Source organism: Schistocerca serialis, chromosome 7, assembly GCF_023864345.2.
Source record: "Schistocerca serialis cubense isolate TAMUIC-IGC-003099 chromosome 7, iqSchSeri2.2, whole genome shotgun sequence".
Lineage (NCBI taxonomy): Eukaryota > Metazoa > Arthropoda > Insecta > Orthoptera > Acrididae > Schistocerca > Schistocerca serialis.
The window spans coordinates 75692802-75714619 of NC_064644.1; the positions used below are offsets into that span (position 1 = coordinate 75692802).

Below are 21818 nucleotides of genomic sequence, written 5' to 3' on the forward strand. Positions count from 1 at the left end.
CAAAGACTGTAAGCACTTTACATGTACGACAACAATTTCCGAAACCTCTGTGAGCTATGTGAAGTGGCACCACTGGGGGAACAGAGCTGGTAGTTGTGGTAGTGTTCGGAATTCATCCTTGGAAACATAAGAGACAAAGTTTGACTCAGCCCCGGAGGCATGCTCAGGTAGCCTGAAGGCTAAGGCAACTGCTACAAGTAGCACATGCGGTTCGGATCCCGATCTGGCACAAATTTTCAGTTGTTGTGGCACCCGAGTGTTTAACTGAACTCGTGGAACGTTCTTCAAAACTAGACACACTGCCGATATTACATATGATCAAAAGCATATGGACACCTGCATATAATGCCGACCTGACCACTGGATGTCACTAGAGGCGGACCCGCCAGTGTAAAAAGAGGCAGAGAGTACTGACAGTAGAAAAGCAATAAAACGCAATAGAAGGATAATGAATCGGTTTGGAGAGCTCAGTGATTTCGAAAGTGTTTTAGTCACTGGATGCCGCCTGAGTAACAATTCTATGTCTAGTTATGCTTCAAAAGTGAGGAATGGATAACTACAACACGTAAATTCAGATTTGTAATGCTGCATGTATGGATATATGCAAAACGACTCAACACTTAACAGAACAGCACTCCACAAAGGGGCTTGCTAGTCCATTTAACAGCGTTCGATGGAGACACATCATCACTTCCAACACTGCGCAAGTGGACTATTGGTGATGTGACTGCGAAGGGGAAACGCGAAACAACAACCACAGCCAAACCAAGTCGATGTAGATCTCATGCAGTGACGGACAGGGACCGTCGACATTCGTGGATGGTGGCTACAAAAAATCGCATGATCAGCGGAAGGGACTATTCACAATTTCCAAAGCGTTACCAGCAGTCCAGCTTCTACAGTACTTGTCCTTAGGGACTTAAAACACTGGGGTAGAGTCGTCGAGCGGCTCCTCATAAACCAAACGCTTCTGTTGTCAGTGCTAAGGGACACTTGAGCTGGTGTAAAGAGCGACGCCAGCGGACCATAGATGACCGAAAAAGAGTGATGTGGAGATTTGGAGTGATGAACCAATCTTTAATCTGTGGCAGTCGGCTGGAAGGGTTTTGATTTGGCGAACGCCTGAGAACGTTAACTGCCATCATGTGTGCTGCTAGCAGTTAAGTACAGACATGGACGATGATAATGTTTCGATTGTGGGGACGATCAACCGCGGGCTAATCAGCGCCCGTAACAAGTCGCACTTTTTGCACAGCCCAATTTTTGTACACAGTACAGTCTAACCACTATCACGAATGATTATGATGATGAAATGATGAGGACGACAAAAACACCCAGTACCCGGCCAGAGAAAATCCCCAACCCGGCCGGGAATCGAACCCGGGACCCCGTGATTCAGAAGCAGCAACGCTAGCCACTAGATCACGAGCTGCGGACTGAAGTAGAGAGGTTACGATAGGGTCGTGTCTTTCGTGGTTCCACGATTTCAGTAAAACACTCTGGTACCATGACAACTTATTGCTTTTAAGATATCGCTAAATGCGGAAGGCTATGAACAAATTTTACAGCCATGTGTACAGCGTATAGTAAGGGCGCAGCCTGGAGAGGATGGCTATATCATCATGACTGTGCAACCTGCTGAAAGCAGCAGCTGTGAAGCAAGCGTTTGGGGACAATAACATTCCAGAAATGGACAAGCGAGTCCAGAATTCCGAGCTGAACGCAATGCAACACCTCTGAGATGACTCAGAACACCGACTTCGCGACAAACAACTTCGTCCAGTAACACTACATTCTTTGGTTTCGGCTCTTGAGGAAGATAGGGCTGATATTCCTCTGTAATCACGAGGCACCCTCCCCAGCAGAGTTTAAGTCGTCATAAACGCTTAGAGTGGGTGCAACCCTCATTACCTGTGACATGTTACAGTACGTACACCGTTTACTGCCAGTCTGCAATCGAAAGCTGACTTCACAAATTCTATGTCTAGTTATGCTTAAAAAGTGAGGAATGGATAACTACAACACGTAAATTCAGATTTGTAATGCGGCTTGTATGGATATATGCAAAGCGACTCAACACTTAACAGAACAGCACTCCACAAAGGGGCTTGCTAGTCCATTTAACAGCGTTCGATGGAAAAACTGTAAGGAGTGGTATGAAGAAATGTAACAAGGTACTGATGGGGAGAGGGGGTGAGAGGGGATGGGGGGAAAAGTTCTGACAGCCTCGCTGGACCATCCAGATCTGAGGTTTCCCATGATTTCTTGAAGATGATGTACGTGCATGCAGAGGCGGATCCTGTACATACGACGTAACCGGCTTGCGTTTCCCTCCTCGTCCCTTCCGTATTTGCATTTCCTCCCTAATGATCTCGTCGCTGATGAAGTATTAAACATTAATCTCCCATTTGAAGAGCATGTGTAAGTAACACCACTAAGTTCTAGCAGGAAAAAAAGTAGAAAAATTGTGAACTACTATGTGTGGTCATAAGTCGGTCACCATTTTATTTCTTTTTATTTATTTATTTTTATTTACACGTCAACTTCCGTAGGCCCAAATCGAGGAGCAAATCTCCAAGGTCATGGAACGTGTCTGTACATTAAATTACAACATAAAAGTAGTAACAGATAAAAATAAATTGTCTATGAACCCGCAATCAACAATAGAACAAAAATCAGCTTTAATTTTCAAGGAACTCCTCGACAGAATAGAAGGAGTGACCCAAGGGGAAACTCTTCCGTTTCGATTTGAAAGCGCGTGGATTACTACTCAGATTTTTGAATTCTAGTGGTAACTAATTGAAAATGGATACAGCAGTATACTGCACATCTTTCTGCACAAGAATTAAAGAAGTCCGATCCAAATGTAGGTTTGATTTCTGCTGAGTATTAACTGAGTGAAAGCTGCTTATTCTTGGGAATAAGCTAATATTGTTAACAAGAAATGACAATAAGGAATATATATATTGAGAGGCCAATGTCAAAATACAAAGATTCGTGAACAGGGGTCGACAAGAGGTTCGTGAACTTACACCACTTTTTGTCCGAACCACCCGTTTCTGAGCCAAAAATATCCTTTTAGAATGGGTAGAGTTACCCCAAAATATAATATCATACGACATAAGCGAATGAAAATAACCAAAGTTTCGTGTCGAACAATCACTCACTTCAGATACCGTTCGAACAGTAAAAATGGCAGCATTAAGCCTTTGAACATGATCCTGAACTTGAGCTTTCCACGACAGTTTACTATATATCTGAACACCTAGAAATCTGAACTGTTCAGTTTCACTAATCATATGCCCATTCTGTTAAATTAAAACGTAAGGTTTTGTTGAATTGTGTGTTAGAAACTATAAAAACTGAGTCTTGTGATTTAGCGTTAGTTTGCTTGCAACAAGTCATGAACTTACGTCATTAACTGCACTATTTGAAAGCTAGCCAATGTTGGACACAACATCCCTTACTACCAAGCTAGTGTCATCAGAAAACAGAAACTTTTTAGAGTTACCCGTAATACTAGAGGACATATCATTTGTATAAATAAGGAACGGCAGTTGCCCCAACACTGACCTCTGGGCCACCCCCCCCCCCCCCACACACACTTGACAACATCCCACTCAGACCCCACATCACAGCCATTCTCAACAGAGTGAATAATGAGCTTTTGCTGTCTGTTGCTAAAGTGCGAGGTGAACCAATTGTGAGCTACTCCCCGTATTCTGTAAAGGTCCAACTTCTGGAGCAATATTTTGTGGTCAACACAATCAAACGCCTTAGTTAAATAAAAAAATATGCCTAGTATTCGAAACCTTTTGTTTCAACCATCAAATGCCTCACAGAGAAAAGAGAATATAGCATTCTCAGTTGTTAAACGACTTCTAAAGACGAACTGTACATTTGATAGCATATCGTGTGATATACTCGTAAAATGATCAATTATTATTACATACACGGACTTTTCAATAACGTTTGCAAACACTGATGGCATAGAAATAGGTATAAAATTGTCTACATGTTCCCTTCTCCCTTTTTAAAAGCGTCTAAACTACTAAGTACTTAAATCGTTCAGGAAACTGACCATTCCTACAGGAAAAATTTTGCTAAGTACAGGGCTAACATGTGCAGCATAGTGATTTAATATTCTGCTAGGCAGCCCATCGTATCCATGAGAGTCCTTAGTCTTCACTGATTTTACTATTGACTCAATCTCCCCTTTGTCTGTATCACAGAGGAGTATTTCAGACATCAGTCTCGGAAAGGCATTTGCCAAGAGAGTTATATGATTTCCTGTATAAACTAAATTTTTATTTAATTCACCAGCAATGCTCAGAAAATGATTGTTAAATACTGTACATATATCTGATTCATCAGTAACAGAAATATTTTTACTACGAGCTGACTTTGTATCGTCGACCTTGTGCTGCTGACCAGACACGTCCTTCACAACTGACGACCTATGCGTAAGAGGATATGTAGTTGCAGACACACTGCATAAATACAAAAATTTGTTCTGTGTGAAGTAGTCAAGAAACTGTCCAGTTTCTTTGCCCCATAGTCATGCGTTCCACAGCTCGAATGACGCCAGTCTTCTTTTACGTGTTGTTACAGGAATGAGCTCAGCTGTAGTCTAAAGTCGTTATTTTTATCATAAGTTTCAAATATAGAATGCGTACGAAACTTCCTGGCAGATTAAAACTGTGTGCCCGACCGAGACTCGAACTCGGGACCTTTGCCTTTCGCGGGAAAGTGCTCTACCATCTGAGCTACCGAAGCACGACTCACGCCCGGTCCTCACAGCTTTACTTCTGCCAGTATCTCGTCTCCTACCTTCCATAGAATGCGTACGATTACCCGCTGAGCACATTACTCAACTCTCCTTTAGTGACTTCGATGGTAGTTATTATCGAAAGTTACGAGAAAGGGAGTGCATCTTGAAACTTTGCAATGATGCGAAGTAAATGGCTGAAAGGAAAAAATTCAGTTATTAGTGGAGCTATTTTGACGAATGTTCGCGTGTGTAGGTTAGTGGTCAGCGCATGTTGGCTGTCATGCGGAGGTCCTGTGTTCAGATCTCGGGATCATTCCTCCGTTGGAGGACTGTAGTGAAGTGCACTCAGCCTAGTAAGCGTAACTGAGGAGCTACTTGAAAAATAAGAAACCCCCAGACCGAACGCAAGTGACGCCTTTGGCTAAGGATAACACGGCGGTCGGCCGGTTCCGATTGGTCCGCCAATGGCCAGAGTGGCAGATCTTTATTTGACCGAAGAACGTTACGAATTCATGGAAACGTAAATACTTCGACCACGTGGCAAACAGGTAATTAATTAGGGAGCATGCGGCACACATATACATATGATACGCAGTAGTTGTAAAGATTGTACTGAGAATGGTTATGATGGGACACTCTTACACAGGGTGAATGTGAATTCTCGCTACAAATTTTGCGAGGTATATCTGTGTTTTCTGTCGCTTTGAGATAGCGAACCTCTACTCTGTAATGGCTCGTTGTAGAGTACCGTAATCTGATATCTTACCTAAGATAAATTTGGCATTGTACTGATTACAGAATACCTAAAGAACCATGTAATATGGTATGCGTGTTGTAGGTTACAATATATGTACTTTTTATTCCATAAATCCATTTTAGAGAACGTTCGACCAGTGCCTCATGGTACTAATTATAGACACCAACACAGCTGAATGCCGTCTTGTCTCTTAGCCCTGGGGCTTTAACTTCTACACATGAACCTTAACTCGGTTAACTAAGTGAAACATTCAAACCAAAGAATTGTTCGTTAACGAGCCACTTCAGATCAACGTATCAGACAGCACATCATAATAGAAATATGTTTCTTTACATGAATTGATTCAGAAGGATGTAGGTTGCAGTAGGTACTGGGAGATGAAGAAGCTTGCACAGGATAGAGTAGCATGGAGAGCTGCATCAAACCAGTCTCAGGACTGAAGACCACAACAACAACAACATGAATTGTTCAACATGTCGAAAGTATTTGGAATGGGGTAACAAACCGAGCGAATTGTTCTATAACGAGCCATTTCAGATCAAATAACCCCCTACACCAAAGCAGTCAGCGTAATGAAAGAACTGATAAACCTCCGGCCACTTGGATGTTCTTTGCATGGAACGCAGCAACCGAAATGCAGAAAAAATAGCCTCCCACAATAGTACTCATACAGCTGAAAATGAAGCCATCTACTTAATCCTGTAGCTCTCCCTCTCCCGTCTTCAACCTGGACAGCGAGAGTGGCACTTCGAGATATTTGCACCATGTTCTCAGCGAATGAGTGAAATTCCAGTCTGACTGTGGCAAATGTACTTCAAAAAGAGAATTGCAGCACATAGTTACATTAGCTATAGCATATCACAGTATTCAAAACCAGCAACTGTCTTTTATGAGTATCTGCCAATAACAACAATTTCAACTTTTAAAAAATTTTCTCGAACGAAATTAAGGTGAGATCAGAGATTCAGAGTTTTACACGCAGTCCTGTTAGCTGACAAGTAAATAAAATCCCTGTTAAATATCTGTCACTAAAATTTTAATTGGTCAAAATAAGTATTGGACATATCGTTCCGATGGACTATTTTAAGCGCAAGGAACTGTAAGCAGCAGCTTGTATTCCGTTAGTGCGAACCTAATTTTATTGAAATGAGAGAGAAACAAACGAGTTAGCACTTTGACCTCAGCTGTTAATGCCGCGCACGTGGTAATCGAAATGTCAACTGACACTGCAGTGATTTATGAATACCACACAGCGCTTCATACCATGTGAACTCGCGCGTATAAAAATTTTATTTTCTCTTCTACGATAATGGTATCATTGCCGTGCAGCGCCACTGCTGCCATTAAACAGAAACAACGCCACAAGCGATAAACGAAAGGAGAGTATTTCATTCGAGAAGCCGTCCGCCAAGTACAGTTCAGTTTAGTAGGTTTAGAAGTGATGTTCGTCGAAAACTGATTCTATAACTTTCGCACTCGATTTAGAATCCTCAGCCTTCACTCATATGGGACGGAAATCATAGATTAATTGTAAGGTTGGAGGCTAGGGAAACAGCAACTAACCGCTGTTTATATATTGCAATGCGTTTTTGAGACTGTGCTTAATCTTCAAGTAACGTACAATTAGCAAAATTCGTTTTTCTAGTTCATCACCACCAAAGTAGAATAATAATAATAAAATGTAGTGGAATTAAATCAGATGACTTTAAGGGACTTAGATAAGGAAAAGAAACACTAAAAGTAATAGATGGGTTTTGCTATTTGAGCAGTAAAATAACTGATTATGGCTAAAGTAGAGAAGATATAAAAGGTAGACCTGGTATGGCATGAAAAACATTTGTGAAAAAGTGGAATTTGTTAACATCTACTATAAATTTCAGTATTACGAAGTCTTTTCCGGAGGTATTTGTTTAGAGTGAAATGTGGATGATGAGCAGTTCAGACAAGAAGAGACCAGAATGCTGAATATTAGATGGGCAGATCGAACAACTAATAAGGATGTACTGAATCAAAGTGGAGTAAAAAGAAATTCACGAGCCAACTTGAGTAACGGAAGGAATCGGTTGAAAGGTCAAGTTCTAAGACATCAAGGAACTGTCAATGGAAAGAAGGGTGAAGGGTAAAATATGTAGAAAAAGAACCAGGCACGAATACTGTAAGCGGATTTAAGTTGATGAAGGTTACATTAGTTCCTCAGAGATGAAGAAGCTTGCTCGGAATAGAGTAGCATGGAGAGCTGCATCAAACCAGCCTACGGTCTGAAGATGACAACAAAAATATTTTGCATGCTTCAGTTGTATTTTATCCGCCGTAAGATGTCATAATATTGATACTCAAATCGAGACAGTTAACTGTTAACCTCATATATGCCACTTCGGGTATTTATACCTTCTAGGAAGATTGTAGATAATGAAGAACGTCGTGAGACCGAATCACTCTAGCAATGATGTCCTTTTAGGACTGAACAAGGGGCGTAAAATGTAACTAATCGATGTAGTTGTTCACAAACGGCATAAAAATATCTTTATAACTAACTTTTTTATTAATGGTTTCCATGGCTATTGCGCTTTGGGGTGGTTCCACGTTCTATATTTTTCTCCTTACAAGGCCATAATTAGACGCTAAGAAATACCGTTTTTAAAGATGGTAACATAGTGATGGAGATCTCGTGAGGAGGTATTACATTCAAAGAATGTGATGCAAAAATTTTCAGAATAACAGATGTCATTTATAGACATAGCAGAAATCGTTAACGTGAAACTGTGAACAAATGTAAATGACAAAAGAAAAGTGGAAAGGAAGTATGACCAAGCGCTACGCACTGTATCATACTTTAAAATAAACTTGTAACTAAGAAATCACTTGTTAGATGGAGGCGGTAGTGCTTAGTAGTGGTTGAAGGGAAAAAGTGGAAAAGAGGTTTGAAGCGGAAACTGTCTGTTCACAGTTAAGTGTCATACATTGACAGGTCCCTGAAGGTTCCAGCAGAAAGCATATACTTTTAAAATGTTTTTTTAACTCAGTCCTACTGTTTCTCCAACAAACAGAACAAATTCTGATCTCCCGTTGTTGTGAGTGATTCGAAACCTTGCTTCACAGTAATGGAAAAGGAATTATCTTTAACTAATGTTGCAGAAGTTAGTGAATGAATGAAACGTCTTTAGAAATCTGTTCTTCATTATAAATATCTGGGACCAGATGCCTCTCATGACGCAGCAGTCTGTTGAAGCCCTTCGGACAGTAACAACGTTACAGGAGGAGTCTTGTTCAATTTTGTTAATATCGAGGCTCATGCACTACCGCAAGTCACAATTTCTGGATTAAAACTATTTTTACTCTTGATATTGATCATAATAATGTTTCACTACGAGTGCTGTGTTCAATCACAGGAATTTTACACAAATGAAAAGCTGCTGAACATGTTCTAACTACGCGACACTGGGGTACTGCCAAACCCTGTCCAGGTATTGGCCCGAATTGTGTAACACAAGATGGTACCGTGTTGAAAGAGAAGCTTAGTGCGACGTAAGGGATTTTATGAGTGACTTATCTACCCTGAGTTCTTATCGGGTGAGATGGTGATTCTCTGACCTTAAAATAAAGCTATGGTACTTGAAATTATTATTCAAGTAGCAGATAGTAGAACTAAGCGTAAATAACACAGTACCTTATTCTGACATTGTAAGTAATCTGTTGTGAAAGCCTCGACTGTTACTATGGGATTCATACATAGTAACTTTCGAAAAACTATATAATTTGCTAGGGGAGAGAGGCCAAAATTTTCAATCTAACTACCACACATTAAACAGTAGTTCCATCTAGGCATACATTATTCACGAAACAAATGTATGTAAATAAATACACATATTACGTAGTGTGATTAATTCTATGCAGTGAATACTATTTAGAGACACAACTGAATTTTTTCCTGAAATATAGCTAACTAATAGACTGTCTATAAGCTTCTTGCCCTTCTTCTGAATGTTGCTTGTCTGTAGATACCGCTATACTCAACCTAGATACAGCATTATTTTGTAGTAAATAGTGTTTTTATGTTTGAAGACACAAGACATACAGAAAAATTTGGAAATAAATTATTTTTCGAATTTCCTATTTACATGATGGAATATTTCGATGCCTTTTCATCCTCTGTCCAACATGCCTCTAAATCATTACAATTTGACTTAGTATTACGTCAAACCTTTAGATGAATTTAGTAGACTCATGGCTAATTAACACCATAGAAAATTTAACGGTTACAACAGGTACACTTGCTGCAGATTGACGCTGTATTATGAAACATATCTGATAAGAATTTGATTACATGTGAAAAAAATTAAATATTAACTAAACACTGCAGCATGTAAATACTGATAAGCAACAGTGCAGTATCACTGTACTTTCAATTCATTTCCATCCATGACGGTGGCTTTTGCAATCAAAGTCGATGACGAAACCTGTACGGAAATAGTGTGGATAAAATAAATAATTTGGATTCAAGGTGAGCGGAAGAAGTCCTGCAATATGGCAAATTAGGGGAGCTTGGTAAAAATTCTCTAGCCCACATCGATGTGATCACTTATTGACTGAATACTGCTTTAATTGCATAGCCACAAGTGTAAATCCCCTAGTCAGGTGTCAACCAGAATTTGGAAATTTCTGTCCCATAGTGTGTGGCTCGGTCACGTGGATGACTTGCAATAACGTCCACTCATAAAATTATTGGTTCTTATTGGTAATCGGCAAAGGAAAACGATGGTAATTAGTGAAAGGTACTTCTAATTTTTGTAAAATTAACATTTGTGACTCTGCAGTCAAATGGGTTCTTCCATCTGTGGAGGATATCCAAGTGATTAACGTCCCGAAACCATAAACGCAGGTGTAACTACCGAGAAAGTGCACAATATGAGGTTAGAATGACGCCGATTAATATTCTTTGAATTATCTGGCCATAGGTACACTAGGAGAATGGATGTGGTACATTTTACATGTAGAAATAGCTGTAAGAAAGCTTTGTAAATGGTGAAATTCAGTATTTGTTGCATGCATTATGCAGCAAGCTTTGGACGGATAGTTTTTCAGGTATTGGTGTCAAGGATGGGAAATGATTCCACTCGTAAAACTGTTCTGAAACGGAACCCCAAAGCAGTGGATGGAAGCCCAGAGCTCACTATTTTAAAAAGAATGTTATGGGTAATCTATTAATGGGATATACAGAGAATTCTTCTTTCCAGTTACGTTGCAAATGAGGAATATATGTCCACCAATCAGACGTATAAGTGAAATTTGGGCCATCAGAAAGCAGGGGAACGAGGAACTGGAAGCATTAATGACTAAGTGGAGAGGTAAAGTACGAAGTGAGGAATCACTAAAAAGAATAATTATGGAAAGAAGTCTATATCAGATTCTTACCAGCAGAAGGGGCAGGTAACCGGGTCATCTGCCAAGGCATCCTACAATAGTTGAGGTGGCGCTGGAGGGAGAGGTAGGGTTAACAACCAAGAATGCAGGCCAAACGAGGCAAGAGTATCAAAATGGATTATGAAGGTTACAGTTATGTGAAGACACAAAAATTACCACAAATCAAGAAATGATGGAGAACAGCTACCAAACAGAGAAAAGGATAATCTAAAAAGGGGCAAAAGCGTAAAATTAAAAATCATGTTAGAAAGACCATGTATCTATGACCAAAAGTGCTTAGTAAGTCGAAAAAAACCTCTAGTGATTCGATGCGTAAATTGTTAGAGTATCCACTCTCTTTACCAAATTTTCCACCATCTATCTACCAGCAACACCGGCAACCAAAGAAAATTTGTGGTTGAAACGCGTTTCTATGCGGGATATTATGTAGACTTTCCAGAACAGAATTTCAGGCATGATATACAGCCATACTCTCGCGGAAAACGTTCGAGAAAGCGCACTGACCTGTAAAATTTGTAGAAAAGTGTAATTTAGACCGCAAATTATTGGTATTCGATACAAGGCCTCAGTGTTTCGCGTTGCTCTTGAATGTGAATGTACCCAAGGTTATGCCATGTGTGTGTGTTCTCTCTCTCTCTCTCTCTCTCTCTCTCTCTCTCTCACGCACAAACACACACACACCACCGTGTAGCTTATCCTGTTTTATACTTTATAGTAGTTGTCCTGGCGAAGCATCTACTGTCACTCCCTGCAGTTTACGCCTCGTAACGCTGTTGGCAGTCAGGGCTACGCAGACCCCTGGGACGGAAACTTGGGAGACTCACTTGCAGCGGGACGAGGTTCGCCTGACGTCGCGGCTGACCCGCGCAGCGTCGCATCGGCGCCGGCTCATGCACTGCGCTGCTGCACTACCGCCAACCGCACCAATTAACATTTCCCTCGGCGCACAAAATAAAAACTGGCTGCGCGTCCGGATCGCGGCAACCGGCCGGACACCTCGACGGCGGCGCCTTCGGTATATCGAAAAACCGTTCTCCGCAGGGAGGGAGCGGCGGTCGGTAAGAAGGGGAGGCAAAAAGAGTCCGAGCGGCAGCGGAATAAGGGAAAGAAGGCGCTACTTACCCCTTCCACTGAGAGAGCGCAGGTCGCCGCCTTGAGCGCTGATTGGCCGTCGGCGAGGCGCATGCGCACCTCGGCCCCGGCGGGCGCCACCGGCGGCAGCGACGGCTGCTGGCTGCGACCCTCACCTGTGCAAAACACGGGAGCACGTGTCAGGCGTGGTGGCGCGGCCCGGGTCTCTGTGCTGCTCAGCTGGGTGGAAAGCGCGTCTGGCTGCTACGCGGAGGACCTGAGTTCGATCCCTGTTGTCACCAGGGTCGAAGGACAAACGGGTTACACTCGCCCACGTTACCATTACGGCGCCACACGTTATTGACCTTTGAGGCATAGTGCGACCCGACTGGCGAATCTTTCGTTCACCTAAACATGATATCAACGTCCAAAAACTGGGTAGTTATACAGTGAAACCTTACTAATTCGGACTAACTGGAACGAATTCCAGTCCTAATTGTTGAAGTCCAAATTATACATAAGTTTTTCAAAATCGTTATTTCAAGCAATAGTTAGTAATATAACATACAGTTTGTACAGCGCTTAAATAAAAACGAGACCACTTGCAGTATTATTTGAAGTTAAATTCTTAATTTATATATTCAACTTTAAATTAATTTACATGTTCAGTTTAAAATTGAGTATTGTAGTGCTATCCCAGTAACGAACAACAGGATTAAACAAAGCTACAAAACTTATTCAAAGTTAAATTGTACAAGTTTAATATACGGGGTGAACAAACATTTAAGCATTCGTGCGAAATGCCGTTCTTCCTTGCACGCTAAGAATACAAAAATGTCTGCCACAAAATTTCGTCATGTGCATGTTTTTGGTAGAAAATGGACGTCAAAGAAGCACATTAATGGAAACCTTATAACTGTGTTCCTCAGTAAGTGCAGTGCGTAGAGATTTGCGTTAGAAAACTTGAGTACGGGGTTTTGATTCAGGATCTAGGTGTAATTTTTATTTTCCTTATTTTTTGTATCATTTTCGACTGTGCGATATGGTAGCTAGGTTCTCAGTAGTTGTACATGTCTTGTACAAAACTCATGCAATTATGCGATACCAATACAGCATTGAGAACCAAATCGATTTCATTATTGCACCGTTAAAGAAGTATTTTGCTTTTAAATCTTTGCTCTGTTCTGTACCACGTATAACTTACCTTCCTGCTACATTTTTCTTGAATTTTACCCTTTCCCCAAAGGTAAAAAGAAACAGACTCTACACCTTTCCTCCTCGATCAATCAAATGGTTCAAATGGCTCTGAGCACTATGCGACTTCTGAGGTCATCAGTCGACTAGAACTTAGAACTAATTAAACCTAACTAACCTAAGGACATCGCACACATCCATGCCCGAGGCAGGATTCGAACCTGCGACCTTAGCGGTCGCTCGGCTCCAGACTGCAGCGCCTAGAACCGCACGGCCACTCCGGCCGGCCTCGGTCTATCCCTGCTTCTTTTATCGTAGAAAGGCCCCATACAACAATACAAATCACATAACCACGTCGTCTAAATGTATTGCTTTGCACTGCTACGTGAAGTAAATTCCAACCCAGCTTCCGGAGTACTTTCTATCGAGTTGTAGCAGCTGTTATGGTTACATTTTCTTCTAACTGACTACTGCGCTTGATAAATATTTCTCAGTTGTCTGACCCCCAATTGTAGTAAGATATACAGGGTGAGTCACCTAACGTTACCGCTGGATATATTTCGTAAACCACATCAAATACTGACGGACCGATTCCACAGACCGAACGTGAGGAGAGGGGCTAGTGTAACTGTTTAATACAAACCATACAAACATGCACGGAATTATGTTTTTTAACACAAACCTACGTTTTTTTAAATGGAACCTCGTTAGTTTTGTTAGCACATCTCAACATATAAACAAATACGTAATCAGTGCCGTTTGTTTCATTGTAAAATGTTAATTACATCCGGAGATATTGTAATCTAAAGTTGACGCTTGAGTACCACTCCTCCACTGTTCGATCGTGTGTATCTGAGAGCACTGCAAAATACATCGCGTTTATACACAATGATCTGCCAACGTTGCTCGGAAATGTCCCACTGGAAACGCGTCGACGTATGTGGTATCAGCATGATGGTGCACCTGCACATTCCGCAATTAACACTAGGCTGACCCTTGACAGGATGTTCGACGGGCGTTTCGTAGGACGTGGAGGACGCATAAATTGGCCAGCCCGTTCTCCTGATCTTACATCTGTGGACTTCTTTCTGTGGGGTACGTTAATGGAGAATGTAAAGGAGAATGTGTACCGTGATGTGCCTACAACCCCAGTGGATATGAAACAACGTATTGTGGCAGCCTGCGGCGAAATTACACCAGATGTACTGCGGCGTGTACTATATTCTTTACGCCAGAGATTGCAATTGTGTGCAGCAAATGATGGCCACCACATTGAACATCTATTGGCCTGACATGTCGGGACACACACTATTCCACTCCGTAATTGAAAACGGAATCCACGTTTGTACGTGTACCTCACCCCTCATGGTAATGTACATGTGCGTCAGTGAGAAAGACCAATAGAAAGGTGTTAGCATGTGGACGTAATGTGCTGTTCCAGTCTCTTCTGTAGCTAAGGTCCATCACCGTACCCTTTGGATCCCAACGTAATTCGATGCTCTCCGATACACACGATCGAACAGCGGAGGAGTGGTACTCAAGCGTCAACTTTAGGTTACAATATCTCCGGATGTAATTAACATTTTACAATGCAACTAACGGCACTGATTACGTATTTGTTTATATGTTCAGATGTGCTAACAAAACTAACGGGGTTCTATTTAAAAATAACTAGGTTTGTGTTAAAAAACATACTTCCGTGCATTTTTGTATGGTTTGTATTAAACAATTACACTAGCCCCTCTCCTCACGTTCGGTCTGTGGAATCGGTTCGTCAGTATTTGATGTGGTTTACGAAATATATACAGCCGTAACGTTAGGTGACTCACTCTGTATATTGTTTCAGAAACAAAGTAAATCATGCTTCAGCTGTAATTGGCAGGTAACGCCCGTGCCGTCCTGGGTTCAACGCTTGCCATCAGATCAAAAAAAGTTGAGCATCGTCGGGCACTCTGGTGGGTGACATCAGGGCCGCCGTGCGCTGTTGACCTACCGGGGTGCGCTGGGGCTCGTGATGCTAAGCGAGGAGTTACTTCACCGACTAGTTGCGATTCCATGTAACGAAAACAGACGACGGCCGATAGAGTGGTGTGCTGACCCCACGCCACTCCGTATCCGCATCCGATGACGCAGGTCGGCCGCGGAAGGCACGTCGGTCGATCGGTTCCTTTCGGCCTTCAGAGGCCTGTTCGGACAGAGGAGAGTTTTTTTATTTGGCAGAAAAATGTAGGAAACTAAAAAAAAAGTAGCTACACGTTGAACTGAAATTTCGTACTCGGGTATTCTCGAGGAAAATCTTACCCATTGCAATAACTGAGCAGCACACAACACGATTTTATATTGAAACACTTGTCAGACACGTAATAACGGTGTTGCCAGACAGCATGTCGTTGATATCTATTTAAACTAAAACTAAACATTCATTTCTATTAATAACATTCAAGGGACGAGAATTTGCAAAACACGTGTTTTGTACGGTTGAAACGTCCTACTGCTGCACATACACATTACTGCAGCTGTCTGCGCTATAGGCCTCCAGAATTTTTTTTCTAAATTTACCGTATAACGCTGCATAATTAACAAGTTACGTGCCGCTATTATTTGGATCTCCAACGAAATGGTCTATTGTAACCTAAGAGGCTCTGCTATCTGATGCTGATCTCATAGCAGATTTTCCTCCCAAAAAACTTCTAAACTTGTGGGTTTCTGTTTACTCCTAAAACTCACCTCGGTTACTGTATTACACCGTACGTCACTTTAACACACTTTTAAGCGCTCATAGAGATGTAATTTAACACAACTCGGCGTGTGGGCTTCAACAAGCGAACTGAGCAGTCATCCGCTCTGTTGCGTGCTTGTCACCACAGTGATGCACATTATGTTATTCGTTACAGGCCACGGGTAGAGCCGGGCAGATCGAATGGAAAATAAGGACATCTGTTCCACATTTTACAATAAATGAACTTGGCGCGACTGAGGTCCGGGGAACAGGGTGGCGGTGTTCCAGTTCGAAATACAAAACACGAGCCCTAGTTAGCGTGAATAACTATTTAGTGAAGTCGGAATTAGTTCAAATGTTTCAAATGGCTCTGAACACTATGGGACTTAACTTCTGAGGTCATCAGTCCCCTAGAACTTAGAACTACTTAAACCTGACCAACCTAAGGACATCACACACATCCATGCCCGAGGAAGGATTCGAACGAGCGACCGTAGTGGTCACGCGGTTCCAGACTGCAGCGCCTAGAACCTCTAAAAACACGTCCGTACAAAACTTCCGCCTTAATAACCTAGCTGACACAGTGTTACACAAATACATGCTGATACACGAGTACTTATAAAAAAAAATTTCAAAATTATCTTCCTACTCGTTTAACTTCTTCTGTCACATTATGAGAACGACCTGTACACCCCGTTATATATGACTTTAGCCGCTAATGTGGTTTTTCTCTCATTGAAAGAACGCCAATCAAGATCTGAAAGACTCGCTCGTATCTGTTCTTTGACAGTTGCGGGGGAGGGGGGATAGAGGGATACTGAGTTCTGAACCTTCGATGCCACCGTCACCCACAGTCGGCTCTCCCTGCTTAAACATGGAGTAGCGAGTATATTAATTCCTACTCTGACATTCTGTTACCCCCTCACACGGAACACACGACCTCATCGCTTAGAAGCGAAAGTACTTAAAACTTTCAGTTAATTACTTCGGATTAAAGCTTGCCTTTTACAGGCGTAAGCATTATTTTAGCAGCTACGTACTTCACGAGTGCTTCTACATAAGGACTCTTACTTTTGTTACGAATGAAAAGATTCATATTATTTTAAAAGTGTACAAGGCGTAAAGCAATTCTAGAAAAATTGTTCCGGCTTGCCAAGTCTCTGTCACTCCCTCTATACATTTCAGGTCCGAATCATTGCCCGAGCTAAAGTTTCAAGTCATCATAATGATCGTCTCAGGACGTACAAAGGTGCAGGATAAAAAAACCTCTCATGTCATCATTATGTTAATCTCTATATACTAAAGGAAATGCTCTGACTGACTCATCATTGCCCAGCCCAAATCACTAACAACGAAAACTTGAAATTTGGAGAGGGTGTTGATCTTATATTGAAGACGTAGTTTAAGAAGGGATTTTCCGAAATTGCACCCTAAGAAGGTAAAATAAGGGATCTAAGGCTTTTTGAATATAAGTCACTGTTAAGGAAATTTTGAACCTAGAGCGACGAAAATTGGTATTTGACAGAAAATAGAAAAGACATGCTTCAGCACTGTCGGAAATTCAATCACTAATGCGGTAAAATAATGGGTCAAAGTTTATTTGGAAAATAAATCATTATCAAAGTAATTCGAAAGCGTTTTTAAAGCTACATCTGTGGAAACTAGCATTTGATTTCTCTGTTAGAAATTTAAAAAAAGTTTGATTGCTTTCGGAAATTCAACCCGTAAGGTGGTAAGATAGTGGATGAAAGTGTTAATGGAAATATTTCATTAAAAGCATTTCTGAATCTAAATCTTTGAAAATTTGTATTTTCTTTCTTGGTTAGAAACTTAAAAAAATATGTGTTTCTGTGTTTTTCTTGGAAATTGGAACCTTAAGGGGTGAAACTGGGAGACGAAATTTTTTATGAAAATATTTTACTACATTAAAACATATTTAAAGCTAAATATATGAAAATTAGTATTTGACTTCTAAGGAAGTATTGCCCACATGCCTGCTTTTACATTGCATAAATATGAAGTTTTAAAGAAAGTGTAAACTAAGTACGAATTAGAATACGTGTAGTTTCCTGTCTCATGTAATATAGTGTGATACAAAAGAAAAACCAACAAATAAGAAATCTTGCAACAATTACTGAAATCGATCCCTTCATTTTAAAATCTGTGATCTTTCAGTTTGTGTACGACGCTAGGTGGCAACAGTGACTGCTCGCTGTCTACACGCCACGGTCTTATTTATCTCCTCTGTCACTATGTGAAACCAGATGAATAACTTAGCTGAGCATCTAAAACGTTATGCCAACCAGTTGTCTACTACTACGTATTATTGTAAAGGTATAAACCGGAACAGTTTCGCATCAATGCAAATCGCACTGAAAAGAAAACAAAAGAAAAATTAGATTATAGTGAAAGTTGTTTTTGATGTCGATCACTGTAGTTCATCCCCTTTTTTTGGAAACTGCCTGTAAAGGACAGATTTCCTAAGTCAACTTTTGAGAATTAGTATCCCCTTTGCTGCTCCATTATTTTCAATTTAGTCGTTACTGCATAACATGATATTCCCAACTCCGTAGTTGAGTGGCCAGCGTGGCTGCCTGCCAAGTCGAGGACTCGGGTTCGATTCCCGTTACTGCCGGGGAGGACTGGTACAGTGTACAAAAAGCCTCGTGAGGCCAACTAAGGGGTTAATCGACAGATTAGTAGAGGTTACCAGGTCAAGAAACTTGACAACGACTGGGAGAGCACTGACCGCTCTTACCGTCAGACGCGGCTGTCGGCCAGGCCCAACTATCCCATTTAGGTCCAGAACGCAGAACTTTACCTGTTTTCAAATAATCTGAAATGCTCCTACACTTCGAATTTTACGATGTGCTTTCGTTAACGGACGATGCACCAGTCTACAGGCTTAAACAGTCTCCGAGGTGGCTTCTTCCATCTGTAGTGTGCACTAAGAGGTACTCTTTCAAGTGCAGTTGCAGAGTGAGACCCTACGGCCCGCCACGAATTCCTCTCCTGTGACAACCTCTTCATCTCAGAGTAGCACTTCCAATCTACGTCCTCAATTATTTGCTGGATGTATTCGAATCTCTCTCTTCCTGCACAGTTTTTACCCTCTACAGCTCCCTCTGGTACCATCGAACTTATTCCCTGATATCTTAACACAGTCCTGTCATCCTGTCACTTCTTCCTGTCAGCGTTTTCCATATATTCTTTCCCTCTCCGATTCCGCGCAGAAACTCCTCATTCCTTACCTTATCCGTCCACCTAATTTTCAACATTCATCTGTAGCACCACATCTCAAATGCTTCGATTCTCTTCTGTTCCGGGTTTCGCAGCGTCCTTGTTTCACTACCATACACTGATATCTAAACGTATATTCTCAAAAACTTCTTCCTCAAATTAAGGCCTGTTGTCTTCTCTTGGTCAGGAATGCCCTTGTTTTATTTTGATGAATAGGTAGGTAACATGTGACCACCAATCCTGATGTTAAGTTTCTCACTCTTTTCATTTCTGCCACTTCTCACTAATTTCATTTTTCTTCAGTTTTCTGTCAATCCGTATTCCGTATTCATTAGACTGTCCATTCCATCCAGTAGACCCCGTAATTATTCTTCACATCCACTGAGGACATAAATGTCATCAGCGAATCTAACCTTGATGTCTTTTCACCCAGAATTTTAAGCCCACTCTTGAACATTTCTTTTATTTTCATCATTGCGTCTTCGATGTACAGATTGAACAGTGGGGGTGAATGACTACGTCCCTGTCTTACTCCCTTCTTAATCCGAGTACTTCGTTCTTGGTCTTCCAATGTCATTATGCCCTCTTGGCTCTTGTAGATGTTGTATATTATCCATGTCTCCCTACATCATACCCCGATTTTCCTTAGAATTTTGAACATCTTGCACGATTTGACACTGTCAAACGCTTTCTCCAGGTCGACAAATTCTATGAACGTGTCCTGATTTTTCTTTTCCCTCAATTCCATTGTCAACCGCAAGGTACACGAACAGTATTATTTTGCAGCAGCTCCTTTATGTGCAAACTATTTTGTTCGTGACTCAGGTAAATGGCCAAAAAACCTTCTCAGAGCACCTAAGGACTCGTCGGAGTCCAGTGATCCATGCTTCTCCCTATAAGCATATCTACAAGCGTTTTCGGCCATTTTGAATCAGAGGCGATTTGGTGTGTTCTACACGCCCAGTTACTGCCAGAGGAAATGTAGGTGGTTCAGTTATGATCTCCATATTCAGTTTCAGACATTGTCTTCCGAGACATATGTACAAATAATCTATAGCTAGTATTTTGATTTAGTAGATCCACGTTTGAAGATGAATGTCTTCGATTGGGAACAATCGATAATTAGGAACTGAAAAGGAAGTCAGGAGTGGAATTTATCGACCGGTTGACGTCGAAGTAATTAGACAGGCAAGCTCAGATTACACGCGTGAAGTGGGAAATTGGCCGTGACCTCTTTGCGAGAACCATTAGGGCCCTCACCAGGAGAGAAGACACGAAGAAACCATATCTGCATGTCTGTAGAGGAACATGAAACACGCTATTCCAGAATGTGAATTTAGTGAACCACTTACACTTTCCGATCGGTCAGGAGGGAGCAGAACGACAGAATGATTGTAGCCAGTGACTCCAGAATGTTAACCCTAACAGACAAAAGCACTCATGTCTCATACAACACCCTTTTTTACATTGTACGGAAGCTCTGGATCGACAGCAAGTTAAGTAACAATTTTTTTAAAAATTTGTGCATCACTTTGGTAGGCTTTTCAAAACAACATGTATAAATATAAAGGTGTCATTAATCAAAAGGGTGGTCTGATCACGACAGTGCTTTACTAGGCATGGTTTTATTCGATATCTACAACGTTTCCTTCCTCCGATGTTAGAACTGTCTTATCCAGCCAGTTACAGGGTAACATTCGGCATTCTTCACATTTACAAACACTGAACATGTCGAGATAATCATCTTCGAGCTAATTCCTGCCTCTGTGAGTGGAAGTAGTTCCTTTATGTTATCGTCAACATCGTGTACTAGAAACATTTATTTGTGGCCCATCGACTGAATTTCTCCGGCACCGCAAACATAGTCGTATCTTCCATTACATTCTGTTATTATCTGCCTGCAACACCCAACTTCTGGTCTCAAACGGTTCATTACATCCTTCTCTTGGAAAATTCCAAACTCTCAACGTATTATCGACAATATAATGATTAAGATCATTCCGTTCCGTTTTCGCAACGAAGTCGTGTGGCATGAACAGAAGCACTGCTGCGCTTGTTCATAAACATTAGTAATGCTAGACCGAGGTAACTGTCGTAAATGACGGGTTACAGCCTCGAAAAACGTAAGATGACCAAATCTGAGGCACCTCCTCACTACCGAAGAAGATTGCATTCAAGACCACGTCAGGAATCGAAACTACAATCGCTTGGTGGCTCGTCTAAGCTGATGGCCTAGTCAGGTACAGCTACTACTCGGAATATGCAAGCGAGTAATACCAGTCAGAGTGAGTAGCAGACAAGAATGACCAATCACCTCTCTCTCAATATATTACGGCGTAAGAGCAACAGAGTCTCGAAAGAATTACATTGAACAAAGACGTCTCCTATTAACCATCCAAATGTAAATAGAATTTCTAACAATAATGTATCATCCTCAAAATAAACGTCTTGCACTAGATAAGCAAGTCACAAAGAATATTTGATGGTATTTGAATAGCAAAAGAGACTGAGTCGGGTTTAAGATTGTTTTCGTAACCCAAAATACCTGTCTTCTGAAATGCATGGTCCAGTAGAAGGAAACTGAAGCTCAAAACAATTAAACTACTGCTGGGACTACTTCTATTGTTCACGGCACATACGGAATT

At 41.3% G+C, this 21818-nt stretch overlaps 1 protein-coding gene across 1 annotated transcript in view; it reads right to left on the minus strand.

The window, feature by feature from the left end:
- Positions 1-21818, minus strand: part of LOC126412750 (uncharacterized) — a 347766-nt gene that overhangs the window by 321428 nt on the left and 4520 nt on the right. Inside the window, exon 2 of the mRNA XM_050082495.1 lies at positions 12072-12196. Coding sequence (XP_049938452.1) covers positions 12072-12196 — 125 coding nt within the window. The remainder of the gene's footprint in view (positions 1-12071; positions 12197-21818) is intronic.